General features: G+C 42.3%; 1 protein-coding gene across 1 annotated transcript; it reads right to left on the minus strand.

The window, feature by feature from the left end:
* Positions 1-1,423: 1,423 nt before the first annotated feature.
* On the minus strand, positions 1,424-13,845 carry LOC145554347 (neoverrucotoxin subunit alpha-like). Its single transcript, XM_081613919.1, has 2 exons — positions 13,776-13,845; positions 1,424-3,182 (listed from the first exon to the last, which is right to left on the minus strand). Exons 1-2 carry the CDS (start codon positions 13,843-13,845, stop codon positions 2,665-2,667), a joined length of 588 nt encoding a protein of 195 aa, XP_081470045.1. The 3' UTR covers positions 1,424-2,664.
* Positions 13,846-14,910: the final 1,065 nt, after the last annotated feature.

Raw genomic sequence — 14,910 nt, forward strand, 5'->3', positions numbered from 1 at the left:
TTCTCTGGGTGAAATTCCCAGGGTGGCGTTGTTGGGCAACCTATTAAAGCTAAAAATTCACCAAATCTGAGTTTCCATCTAGTATCGCCACAAAACAATAAAATAAATCTAGCAACAGGAATGAAACTAAAGTGAACATAGCAATAAACCAAGAGAGGATAATACTAATCAAAGGAAACTTAATGGAAATGAATGAAGAACAAAATGCAAGAATTCTGGTTTGTGCAGTAAATGCCATCTGGATGAAATTTTATGGATGATGCTCTGATGTCCCATTCTACTGAAGGCAGCACAGAGCTGCACCACCAGAAACTCACAGAAACACTGAAGAGCTATGATTAATGTAGTTACAGTTCTATCCATGTTTTAATGTTGCAGAGCTCAGTCATTTTGCAAATGGTTCAAAGTTTAAACTGGCATGTTGTACATCTTTTATCTGGTCATTTTGTGTAATATTTAACAACTAGAAAATGGCAACGAATATTTTTTCCACTCTGATTGGCTGCTGGTTGAGAAACACTGCACTAGTGGTTTGTCCCAACCAAACAGCCACTTTGCTGCTGGCTTGTTTGCAACCGGCTTCTGAATTGAATTCTACTCTGAGCAGTTTTATGATAAGTTTGGCAATATTACTTTGATTTTAAATCTGTTTATTGAAAAATAACTATTGTTTTGTCCTGGTTATTTTAGGGCAAACCAGATATTTTTAATAATTGAGGTCATGTGTCATTTTGCATTTTTTTTATCCTGCCCACCACTTTAGGCCTACCTATGAAATCCTGCGGGATTTTGTGGGATTTTTTTTTTTTTAATAGGGCGGGGCCTATTGTTTCATCTGGGAGAGCATGTGGTGGACAAATAAGTGTAAGGCTTGCTGATACAGGTGGGCTTTAAATCATTTCAAATCACTTGTTTTTCATTTTTTTATTATGATGTGCTTATGGGTGTACTTAGATGGGCCTCTGTGCCTGAACAGTTGATTCAGATGATTGCATGAACTCTTCTGCAGCTGTCAAGTAGTGATGGGACTTCTGACGCCAGGCTTCAAGGCTTTTACCGAGTAAAAAGAGGGCCTTGCATTACCTGGTTCATGTGACTGCTTCATTTTGCGTGTCGGTTTTCAAAATAAAAGTGCGATGAGCCATCCTGCATCATGGGTTGTTGTCCATTTGGTCCTGCATCAGGGGATATTTGTCTTCAGTGGCCAAAATAAAATGAACAATCACCAACATATTTGATGTGCAGCCAAATATAAGGGATCAGGGCCAATTAGAAATCCAAGAAAAAGCAAATGCCCCAACAGGCACCGCATTCCCAAGACACTAAAACATCAAATGTCTTTTATGGCATAGATGGATTTTACATTAAAGAAACCCCAACACAACCATTGATGTTCAACATAAACCAGGATTAGATTGGCAACAAATCATTTTAATAATTAAAACATGACAATTAAATATGGTTTCATTGATTCTCGTTACAAGTTTGTTGAAAACTTGGTGACAATATTGCATTTAGTAATTTTTGGAAGAATGATCCAACTGAATGACAAGGCTGTTACAGTTTCACCAGCAGATGTCAGTAGTGAGTGATGAATGAAGCATCGAGTAATGAACCTTTTTGCAAAGCAAAGGGTTGGAAAGCTTCATTGCTTCATGAGGCTTCATTTCCCTATCACTGCTGTCAAGAACTGCAGAAGACTGTTAATCACCAGGTGTGGCAGAAAGGAAATGTGTAAAGCAGGTGGGCTGAAACACTGATCTAAACCTGTTAACCTGATTCAGTCTGTTGATTCTTTAATTGGTAACTGCTTACTGGACTGGACTATTGCTACTTGTGCTGGATCTTTATCAGCACATGGACATTTTTGAATGAATTTAATCATCAACTTATTTGGAAATGTTTGTGGTTAATGGAAGATAGGACCAGTTATTTGAAGTTTATCCTGTATAAATTGTAAATCATTTTTCCAACTACAATACAAATCACCTTTTGCTGTATTTTTCTGTCTCTGGTTTGTTAAATCAACCCTGATTCTTCCTGAGTTATATCTTTAAGTTTTCTGATAAACAACCTTTTATTTTAAATATTGATTACCTCATTTTATCACAAATGCTACACTATCCTGTTTCTTGATAGGTAAATGTAATTGTATATGTCAATTTACAATCCAATACATATTAATGAGTATTCATTAGTGTGTCGTGATTAATTTTACAGAATGTACAGGATTGTATTTGTTCTCAGACCTGTAAACAGTACACTATTTAATATTTCAATGTCTTTCAAAACTTTTCAAATGTTTATCATCTTTCTAACCAGTGCCGTCCTCACTCTTATCTCTGTGTGTTTCAGCTGCTACTCTGCAGTTTGACCCCAAATGTGCATGCAGATCCACATTCAGATTATGGCTGAATAAACATTGATATAATGTCAGTTATGATTGAAACCCTAACGTTGATTCAACATACAAGTCACCGACCACTTTCAATTCTGTTTCAATGCCAGCCTTCAACGTTGATTCAATGCATCTGCCTGACATTGATTCAATGTTGTTTCACTCATATTGTGCTATGTGGGATACATATAGAGACTCAATTATCTTTTAAGCAGTAAGAGACTTTCTCTGACAAGAAGAAAATCTTCAGACTCTTTATACTCAATTCAGAACATGAACACTGAGGCACGATGAGTGAGCCTTAATCCAGGAATCAGAGGTTCAGTTAATGTGGTGTTAAAGGTGTGGAGGTGGATTAGTGAGTCAGAGGAGACTCTGTAGAAGGACAGAATGCCAGCAGGACAGTCCACATACACTGATACTCTGTTAGAGACAGATGAGGGGAGACGAGTTTGTCTGTTATTGTGCCAGACAGAGAAACCACGATCAGAGCAGCTTAGACACCACGAATGATCATTCCCTCCAAAAAAACAGTCTCTACTGTTTCCTTTTCTCCTGATTCTTCTGTAACTCGCTGATATATAAACTTCTCCTCTCCACTCGACCTCCCAGTAACAGCGACCAGTCAGACCAGTTCTACACAGCAGCTGAGCAAAGTAATCAAATCTGTCTGGATGATCAGGGTATGACTGAAGCTCCTCCACACATGTCACCTTCCTGTTGTCTTCAGACAGTTTAAGCTCTCTGTTCACTGTGTTTGTGTCGATGGTGAGTTGACAGGAATCTGATGGAGAGAACAAACACAATCCAAATGCAGTTATTGATCATTTATTGATCTTTGATGATGATCCTGAATGAGTGATGTGACAGTTTGAAGATGGTTGAATGTGAGCTGCTTTGTTGTCATGAATCATGAAAAACACACTTACACTTCCTCAGACCTGGTGTCAAGAATCGGCCTCCAGCAGGCTCCACCCTGAAAGGAGGAGGGGGGTCAGACCATCAGTCTCTTTCAGCAGCAAACATGGACATTACATGTCTCTCAGACACACATTGTCCTCCACTGAGACAGGAACAGTCCAACATCTGGACTGCAAACTGCAGTGGATGTAGGAAGGACAGTTGGTGCTGCTGCAGCACAACTCATTTCTCCAAACACAGGAAAAGCTCCAACAGAGAGGAGAAAGGAAATCCCTCAGTAACAACCTGAAGAAACTCACTGAAGCCTAAAAGGACATCAGGAAACTAAGGGAACATTTCTGGAAGCTCAACCTGATTTAATAATCAACATTAAAATCCAATCAATTTAAAGTCTGATCAACACCTGGATACCTGCTCCATCCACACTCCCACACACAGATGAAGGAATGAAACACTAAACAGCCCTGCTGCTGAAAACCTGCTGTTGCCTCACTGTAATATCCAGAAATACAAACATTAAAAAGGAGAAGCTGCATCATATTCAACAAAGAGTTCAACAAGAACCAAACATTTGATCTCTGAGCTCAGACTCACAAACCAGGGAGAGGCTTCCATCATCACACACCGCTGACAAACACCTCCAACCTTTCAGCACTTCCTCTACCAACCAGCACCACCAGGTGGTGCTGCACACATTTACAATCAGACCACGAAGAAGAGGCAGCTTCCTGAATCCAGCAGCTGCAGTAATGGCTTGTGAAAGTGTCCAAGGAGCATCTGGAACCAGAACCAGCAGATCCAACAGTCCAGAGAGTCTTTGTTTGCATCTTGTCTCTCAGATTTCCAAGCTGCTCTGAAAGGAAATGACAACATCATCCTAATGATGATGTCACACTCTGATGTCACTGATTAGGAGCTGCTGGACTTGTACATTTCCAGCTTGGAGGACAGAGAAGATCTCAGCTCTGATGAAGTTTTAGTTTAAATTAGACATTTCTGAAAGGTGGAATTAATGAAAAGAATCTTTCAACTTCAAATATTTAAATTTGAACAGGAAAAGAACGAAATGAGTAGCAAATTAATCAAATTCAACAGAATAAAATGTTTTATTTTTCACTAAAATACATGTAGCATAAGTGCTTACGTCATTTTTAGTGACACGTGCGAGTCTCAAACGTGTTGTTTTATATATGATTTTTTTGGATTTAGGCAAATTATCAACATTTTCCACCTCTTTCTCTCCAGAATCAAGCATCGTTGCTATTTTTCAACTCTCACTTAACTTTGAGGTCATAACTGAATGTTCACAACATATGTTAGATGCTTCTTTATGCTAAATATTTATTAGCAAGGCAATGTTATGCAATGATCAGTACAATTCAGTAGCAGATCATCTTATCTTACCTATCTTTCACTAATGCTGACACTGAGAACTAAGACTACCATGTCATTGTGGTTCCAGTAGATGGGTTGGTTTCCCAGGTTCATTCAGCACCAGGTGAAAGATTCCTACAGTTTTAATGGGCTTGCAAAGGTACAAAGTCAAAAATATCAGAAATAATTTGGGTTACTTAGCCTGTCATGAGAAAAAAGGAGGTTCAAAATGGCAAGTCATTATTTTCACTAATTATTATTATTAAGTCATTGATGCTGATGCCATGCTTCCAAGCCAAATATTTTATCAAACTAAATCAGACTGACTAAAGACGTTTCTCCTCTTCCTCCTCTATCAGACCTTCTCTGCTCCTGCAGCAGGTTCCTCCATACCTGAGAGCTTCCAGTCTCCAGTCTGGATCCTTCCGTCCAGCCGACAGCAGCTTCACTCCTGAGTCTCCTGGATGATTGTAGCTCAGGTCCAACTCTTTCAGATGGGAGGGGTTAAAGGTCAGAGCTGAGGCTAGAGAAGCACAGCCTTCCTCTGAGACCAAACAGCCTGATAAGCTGCAGACACACAATTCATCACATGATGAGAAGATGAGAACATTTAGGTAGAACCCAAGGTCTGAACTGGTCATTTTCAGGAAGAAAAACATTCAAAAGAACTGGTGCTTAACCTGTTAATAAAAAAATATTAATACAACTGTAATTTGTTCTGTAGGTAACAAAAATTATTAAGGGCACATGTACAACAGGGAGTATAGTTCTGCACAGTTCTGTACAGTATAAACAGACCAAAAGTATTGTACAGCTGAATAGGGCTATTTGTAATGATTTACAAGATGTATATATTTGTGTGTTGAAACAGCAAACTATTATAATTTTAAATCAAAGTACTGCAAATAACAGCAAGGATGTAAAAAATTATTTAGTTTGTTGAGAGCAGTTATGATTGAAAATCTAACTACTGCTTGGAGGAAGAATCTACAATAATGCTCATTTGTCATCTGTTATTCTGTCAAGTGCCTAGTGTTACACTACCAGTCCAAGTCTGACCACTGACTTTCTAAATACATTTCTTCTTGGTTCTTTCAGCCTGTAGTAAGAACCAATAATTTTTAAGTGTCAAGACATAGCATGGTTAGCCATGTCACAGTCAGACAAGTGTTATTATTATAATGTACAACAGTGGCGGCGCTAAGGGGTGCTATAGCTTCCCCTGGAATAGTCATAGCACCCCCATAAAATATTAGCTCAGAAGGGACAGGGCTTTCTCTATCATGGGTCCTAAGTTATGGAATGACTTGCCCTTGCAGGTCAAAGAGGCCCCTTCACAGTTCACTTTTAAAGCTCGTCCTAAAACCCATCTATTTTACTTGGCTTTCAACTCCAGCGGGATCTAGTTTTAAATTGTATGTTTGTTTTTAAACTGTAAGAGTTGTTTTTTAATTATGTTGTGTTTTAATGTACAACACATTGTATCAGCTGTGGTGGTTTTAAAGTGCTTTATAAACGAAGTTGGTAGTATGGTATGGTATTAAGATTTATTTACTTATTTTTCGTCTAACATTACTTATATAGTTGCGGCATTTTCATAAAAAGACACAAAATAAAAAATTATTATATACTGAGTAAAAAAAAAAAACATCCAATAAGAGGATTTGAACATTGTTATTACGTATTATCACTTCCTGGAAACAATTGACATGATGCCCACTCTGCCCCCTTGCACACATGGAGCAATCCTGCCCCAATCATTTCAGGGTATTTGTCATCAACTGACCATTTGGCGGTCATAATTTGTCTGAAAGTGTATGTCCCTTATCCAGATAAACTGACCGTCAACACAATATTGACCGTGCTTATCTTAGCAAAATACCATATGTTAGTCAGCACGAAGGTAACCGGTAGTAAGCATAAGATTTTTTTACCATAATAGTGATAGTCAAATCATGCCCTTTATGCAATTAAATAAACATTAAGTTAATAAAAATAAATAAATAAATAATAATAATAATAATAATGATATGACCCTTTGCACCTGACGTCACTGTCTCCACCACGATGGATGTCCAAACCTATGCTCTCTTATATAAAGCCTGTCAAAATACTTTATGTGATAGCCTAATATCGCTTTTATTTAGTTGATTTTGGAGTAAAATGGTCACAAGGTGCTGCGCTGTCGGCTGCACAGACAGACGAGGGTCAAAACCAAGCTTGTCATTTTATTTTAACAAGGAAAGATACAGCGATGATTAGCAACCGTCAATCATAATGACTGGCAGCTCTTGGTGTAACCACGGATTTACAGTGAACTCTTTCAACAAGATAAGAAGATTGATGTTCATATACTTTATTAGTTTAACAAATATCGCATTATGGCAGCAGGGCTGAGCTCAAATCGTGACACCGCACCTACTAATGGAACTTCCTGTGGCAGCTGTCATGTGCCACAAGTGCCTCTGTTTTCTAGCTGCCAGTGTTGTCACTGACTTCGGCTGACCTCGGCACCTCATACTGGCACTTCCGCTGACACATGCCATTATGAAACCGTTTTCGGGGCTAGCCGTCAGTGTTGCCACTGGCTTCGGCAAATGGACTATGTATCCCATAATGCTTTATTACTACTAGAATAGCGGTTCTCAACGTGGGCGGTACCGCCCCCCAGGGGGCGTTCAGAGGACGGCAGGGGGCGCTGGCGGACATTTTTACAAAAGGGGGGCGCTGGGATGCCTTTGGGGGGCGTTTGGTCGAAGGTAAACTTTACACCTTAAATGAACAACTATGCCAGTTTAGACTTTGAGCAACTTGGTAAAACTGTATTGTGTAACATTAAACCATGCTTGGCTGCAACTGTATCGAATGCAGCTCTCCTTCTATTCAGTGTTTGTTAGCTTCTGTTAGCTTCTTGGCAGTTCCATTCTCCTGCTACTGGTAGCTAAAATCACGACACCCTCACTGTGTATCCCTCTGAAAAATGCAACCATATAAATAAAGAAATCCCTCCATGGGTGATACCACGATAGAGAGCGTTCATTTTATAGCGTTAACACCGGCGCTGTAAGTGGTCCGGTATGAAACGGTGTAATAGAACAACACAGCACTTTTAAATGTCAATAATCAGAATGCAGAAATTGTTTCCATTGTTTTAAAAGGTTTATGTCAGTCTGCCTTTTCCCCATCGATACGCTTCCTGACCGCCCTGCACCTTAGGAGCTTTAAAAAAGAAAAAAGACGTTCACATTGCGCAAAACTCTGAAATAGAAGCGGGACATAAAACGGAGCAACAAACTAGATGTGAATTATGGCATAAAAATGGAGAATCGCTGAACAGTGAAAAAATCAGAAATCAACACATGATGTGTTTCACATCATGTGTTGATTAGGCGGTGCAGCAGGTGATCAGATTACTGATGGTGAGCGTCAATAAACGATAAAATAAATTTAGCAACAGGAAAGAAACTAAAGTGGACATAGCAATAAACCAAGAGAGGATAATACTAATAAAAGGAAACTAAATGGAAATGAATGAAGAACAAAATGCAAGAATAAACTAAGAAACTAAAGTAAATACAGAGGAATAAACTGTATGGCAAGACCTTTTGAGCAATAATTAATACAGAGGACTGTATGGCAAGAATAAACAGACGCTATTTCCAGATAAAAGGTAAAATAATATTGTTGAAGTGCCATGGGTTTGTTGAGACCATATCTAGTACTGAGAATAAATATATCTTGGACCATAACAGTAAAGAACTGATCACTTATTAATGTTTTTAATTAGATTTGATATATTTATTTCTTCAATATTATTTTTCATGTCAGTGTTAATGTCATGAGGCTGATGAGTCCATGACACTTTGAATTTGACTCAGTAGGATTTGATTAAGAACCAGATTTGTTCTATGTATTCTCTGTCCAGTAAAACTATTACTGGACAGAGTAATAGTCCAGTAATAGACTATTACTATTACTGGAGGAGGGCTGACATATGGGACCCGCGGGTTTGTCCGCAGGTTCCACGGTGGCCCCACATGTGTTTGCCCATGTAGGGCCACAGCCTACATGGGCCCTACATGGGCCCTAAATGGACAAACCCATGTGGGCCCATCACCATGTAGGGCCCATTTGGGCTGACCACCGTAGAACCTGTGGACAAACCCATATGGGACCCATCTGGTCTGCCCTTCTTTTCCCCATATGGGGCCCACCTGGGCATGCTGGCAGGGTAGTAATGGAGCATTAGCGAAAGTTCAAGCTGGAAGACTCCACCCCCTTCGTTCGCCCATCGACGCCATGCTCATCTCCGACCTCAGCGCTGAACCTCACCCGGCGCGTTCAATCAGCAATCAGGCTCTGCATAAAAGGATTCACACCCAAGCCGTCAGCTGCTTCCCAGCTGCGTTCAATCCGTTCATCGCACATCACAGCTTCTCAGCCAGCACGTCTCAGCTTCTCCATTGCCTCGTGATTCCCCGTCCTCTCATCCTGCGTTGGCCCTTTCTTTTCCACTCAGATGCAAGATATTTCTCCTGGCCCCAGCCTCAATCATTTGAAGCAGCTTCTCCCGCCTATCTCTCACCTGCCTGGGGTTTTCACTTACTCCACGATCCACCTCCGAAAAAACATAACAAACCCTCCGGTCACCTCGTTAACTTTGACCTTCGGCCCGTGACGCACGACGCATTACCTCCCGCACAGTCTGTGAGACAAGGTAGTCAATTGCGGAGCTCTACGTGGAGGTGAGGGCCTGTCTAAAGAAAGACGACAGAATCAAAGAGGATCTGATGGGAGCAGCAAAAGGCCGTCTTCCTCCGCCTGCCAAGCTTCTCTCACTTCCGCATGCCGGTATGGTCAGCATCTTTCCGGATTTCCCCCTCTACGCCCGTCTCGGGCTGTCAGGACTCTCCTCAGATGCAAGAGATTCCTCAATCAAATCAATCAATCAAATTTTATTTGTATAGCACATTTCAGCAGCAAGGCATTTCAAAGTGCTTTACATAATTAAAATAAAAACAGAAATAAACAGTGAGAAAGAGAAAGAGATTAAAAAAATAAAAATAAAAAACAAAAGACATTACATCATTAAAAGGTCGAAAAGAAAGAAAAATAAATTAAAAACATTAAAGACATAAAAACATGGAAGACATCAAAACCGGCACTCTAACCCTAATTTAGCCATAAGCAACTCTAAACAGGTGGGTTTTAAGTTGAGATTTAAAAGCACCCAGTGTTTCAGCTGTTTTACAGTTTTCTGGAAGTTTGTTCCAAATCTGTGGTGCATAGAAACTGAATGCTGCTTCTCCTTGTCTGGTTCTGGGGATGCAGAGCAGACCAGAACCAGAAGATCTGAGGGGTCTAGACGGTTGGTACAGCAATAACAGATCTTTAAGGTATTGTGGTGCCAAACTGTTCAGTGATTTATAAACTAACATCAGTATTTTAAAGTCTATTCTCTGAGCTACAGGGAGCCAGTGTAGGGACTTTAAAACCTCGATTATTTCAAGTAGCGCCTTCCCCGTTCTCTCGCCCGACTGGGATTTCTCCATCTCCCGCTCCCTCACCACCTACTCCACGGTCCACCTCTGGCAAGCGGACACGTGAGCCCACTGTTTCAACCCGCACCGTCTTTCTTCGCCTCAGCTCCTTCACGCCAGTCCCACGCTATGGATCAGCAATGCCTACGGTTTCCCTCTCCTGCATAGCCGCTGTCAGTCAGCTCAGCAACACCTCATGTTTTCCCTCACTACGCCTGTTTCAGGCCACCAGGGTAAGACGTAGCATTCTCATGTCTCATGTCTCGCAATACTTCATAACGCAGACACCTGTCATTAGTTTATCCCCTCCTGAACACGTTGACCGTATATTCATGCGCCACTCGAGTTCTAATGTCTACGGACTTTTACCCAAACGTCGACTAAGTTAAATTATCGTCACTTTTTTTCTCCGAGGCGCCTTTAAACATAACATTAGTTCAGTAGGTGACCGCTGTTGCATAAGAGCCGCAAGGCGTATATTAGAATCCAGACAGTCATGGAGGGATATCTTCTGCATGAATAGCAGATGCACGTGCACTCAACTGCAGACCAGTGCAGCCCGTCTTTAACAGGTCGTTTGGTCACCGCAATTATCTATCTGCTTCACATTAGTTATTTGTCGCTAATCAGCTCACCTGAGCTATATTATAACTCATGCTCCCCAGGCCCGGCAGCAAGGGCGGACATCTGGGGGCATTGCCGGCTTCAGTTAATCGTGTCCCGGCTGTCTGCAAGCACCGTGTTTTACCTACATGGCCAATCCTTTGATAGTCCTGCACCGACTTGGCACCGGAATTTCCTCCACTTCCCTTATTGTGTCGTCTGAAACCTCGTTCCGCAATTAAAACAATTTTATGTGCCGTTAACGCATCGTAATCTATTTTTCAAACCGCCTACAAACGCAACGTGAGCCCAGAGACGTTCACACCATTGCTTGTTAACAAGATGCCCGTGGCTATTGTCATTATGTATGTTCAGCTATGTAGATTCATTCTGCCTGTTGAAGATTCTAGGTTGTAATATATTTTTGGAAAATCTCTGGCTCCATTTTCTGCTCACGGATCCCAGGTTCTCCCGGCGGGCCGAAGTGAAACCACACAGAAAACGATCGTAGACGTCACAGAATTATTGACTTTAATCCAAAAGAAGACATGAAATTAGACCTGAAACTGCAGAACAGAGACGTGCATTAATTTACCTGAGACAAATGGAAAGAAGGAAGAAGAAGGCAAAGATGTGCTTAGACTTCTTTGGAGAATTGCAAGAGCCAATTCGAGTAGTCACTCCCGTGTACAAGGTTTTATAGTAAAGGCGTATTCTAGTCTTCTATTTCTTCAAATAAGGCATATCCTTGCTCATCCATCCAGGAGCGGTCTCTGACCCTCTTTAAAGTTAGTCACTCCCTGCACTTTGTTTTCAAGATCAAGCACCAATTGTCACTTTTATCTTAAAGCGGAAGCAGAACCTCTCCTCTACTGGCCGGACTCCTGCTGTTTCACGGCTTTTCACAGATCGTGTGAAAGCTCGAACTTCTGATGGTTTCCCACACAAAGGGCAGTTCAAAAGATCTTTGCAAACAATCTGCTGGTAACATAAAGGTTAATAGGGCAGAACAAGTTATTAATCTGAAAACTATAATTCGGCTTTCCAATCAAGACATGGCAAGTTTTAAAACTAGCATATTTTAAATGTATTTCTTATCACGACCTAAACAGCCGATTCAATCAGTTAATCTCGTCTGGAGCAGGGATTCACGTCTCGGCTGGCCTTCACATATCAGCGGCATGAGGCATGAATTATCATTTACCTAATTGTGGACTTTTGCCCCGTTGCGACGGCGATACGTGCAGTAGAGTGGCTTGCCATCGTAACATGAAGTTGGCTAATAATTCCTCTTTGGTTCGGATGAGCCCGTCCAGCGCTTTTTCTAATTATTAATCAGCCTTAAATTCCTATTGATGAGGGTCTTTGTCCAATCATTGTTCCGAAAAAATAAATTGCTCAGTGTCCATTCACTACTTATCAAAAGCAACCTTAAATAGAAACTGGTTTAGTCTCAATGTAAAACATGTTTTTAACATCCGATTTATAGGAACTTTTTCCAGACGCACAATGTATAGTGGTGTTTCATATTTCATTCAGGTAGCATAGTACAGAACAATCCAGAGGATTTAAATGGTCTGGCAGTCACTATTCCAGCAGGTGATCAACAAGTGATTCTTTTCGTAGCATAAGTTTTAGATTTTTCTTAGTTGTTTCAACTTCAGGATATTCCTGGTCTACTTGCTTCACCGCTATCAACCGATCTGTCCCATATTCAGATGTGTTCAGTTCAAGTCCCATTGGTCGCTTCTCAGTTCTTATCTCAAGATCTCCCAAAATCAGCAGATTATTTCCCAGGCCATCCTGCCACTTTCAGGTTATGCAGTCAGTTCTCTTGCTTACCCTGGTCCCACACTCAAATGTGCTCATTCCAGTCTCACTTCTAGGCCAGTAGACATTAGACACTTACCAGTCTTTCTTGTGCGTCTGTCACTACGGCAATCAGCACTTGCAGGTATCCTAAAGCTCACAGCCCCATCTAGAGTCTGAACTCCCAACCCCACTGCCGGGTCCAGTGGAGTTCAATCGCATGGCATGTCTCAACACGTCAAAGCTTTCGACGAGTCTAAGATGGCATTTCCTTTCTATTTCCCATTTTAAATTCAGCCTGTCGGGCATGGCCCTTTTTGGGTGATCTCCTATAGTTGGTTCAGCTTCACCTTCAACAGCTCAAGTTTCCAGCTTTTACAAAATTGTTCCCTGGCCGTAACCTGTTTCCTGAGTGGCTATCTCCGCAAGCAATCCCAAGTCGTCGCTCTCATCAATCGTGTGTTACCATAAAGCTGAACCTTCACCACTCCGTTTCATGTCATCAACCGACTTTAATCTTATATCTGCTCGTTTCACCCCTGATCATTTTGACTCTATTGTTGATGAGCCGTTTCTCTCCACCTCTGCTCAGTTCAGTTCCGCTATTAGATGGAATCGCTCATTTCATGTTTAATCTCAGGTCTTGCTCTGTAATTTTATTTTCTTTATGTCCCCTGTTTCTTTTATCCTCAATCTTAGTTTCTCTTTATGCTCATCCATAGCTTTAGTTTATGTTCAACCTGTCTCCGAGCACTCCCTCGACGTTATGTCAGCACTCCTGTCTTTTTCAGTATTCTCTTCATATGATTATGCATCTCTTCCTTGTATCCATAGCTCACTCTGTGCCAGACGAGCACTCCGCATTTCGCTGGTGGTGGTTGGTCTACCCTGTCCAAAGTGTAAACTTATCATGTGATTGTCCCTTCTGTGTCCTCCCATGCTGCTACCTACAGGTTTGTTTCTGTTATTACTCACTCGCATCCTCCAAAGATTGAACCGGCAAGTCTACTTCTAGCTTCTTTGTCCCTCAACCAATCGGCTCTATTGCCAACCTTTCGGTTTCCTTGAAGCTATCTCAGTAACCCATCAGCTGGCCCTTTAGCAGTCTGACTCCATGCCATCCCAGTTACCCTGCATGTCTCTGCCCCAACAGCTGTCCCACATCCCAGCGTCACTCAAGCCCCTGTAGCTGTCCCACATCCCGCGTCATTCAGCCCCTGCAGCTGGCCCATGTCCCAGCGTCGTTCAGCCCCTGCAGCTGGCCCATGTCCCAGCGTTGTTCAGCCCCTGTAGCTGGCCCATGTCCCAGCGTTGTTCAGCCCCAGCAGCTGGCCCATGTCCCAGCGTCGCTCAGCCCCTGCAGCTGGCCCTTGTCCCAGCGTCGCTCAGCCCCAGCAGCTGGCCCATGTCCCAGAGTCGCTCAGCCCCAGCAGCTGGCCCATGTCCCATCGTCGCTCAGCCCCAGCAGCTGGCCCATGTCCCAACGTTGCCTGCCCCTCCAGCTGGCCCGTGTCCCAACATTGCCTGCCCCTCCAGCCGGCCCGTGTCCCAAAATTGCCTGCCCCTCCAGCCGGCCCGTGTCCCAACATTGCCTGCCCCTCCAGCCGGCCCGTGTCCTAGCCTTTCTCTTTGTTGGAGCATGTCTCAGTGTTTTTCCTTTCCCTCATACTTTTCAGTGTGGCTCCCTTACCGTGGGCACCTATCCTACAGCCTTTCTCCAGATATATTTGTGTCCCCTAGCTTCCCAACTCCTGCCTGGCTCCGTGCCTTCAACTATCCTTCACTCTCTTGCCAGGTATTATTTCGGCTCTTTCCTTAGCAGGCCTTCATTCGCCAGATGAGCATCATAACATGAAAACCCCTCTATCAATCAAATTTGATTCCTTCTATCAGCTTCTCATCTTCTAGTTTTCTGCACTCCTTCGGCCTACAACCCATACTTTTCTTTTCTCCATGCATCATCAAGTTGGCATACAAGTTTTAGGTCTCACCTTTCCTCGGGCCTCGGCCCTGGCCTCAGCCCTTTTTTGGGGGGGAGAGCATCCCTAATTAGTTATCGGGATGTTCATCGAGTTCACATCAAATCTCAGCTCAAATTAGCTGCCGGGGTCCGAGCGCCAAAGAACAGTTATTTATTCCTGTCATTAAATCTTTTAATTGTTCCCTTTTGTCTGTCTGAGTCTCTCCAGATTGAAATGGAGCTTTAGCAAAAGTTCAAGCTGGAAGACTCCACCCCTTCGTTCGCCCATCGACGCCATGCTCATC

This window comes from Poecilia reticulata, chromosome 12, assembly GCF_904066995.2.
Source record: "Poecilia reticulata chromosome 12, P_reticulata-male-v2, whole genome shotgun sequence".
Lineage (NCBI taxonomy): Eukaryota > Metazoa > Chordata > Actinopteri > Cyprinodontiformes > Poeciliidae > Poecilia > Poecilia reticulata.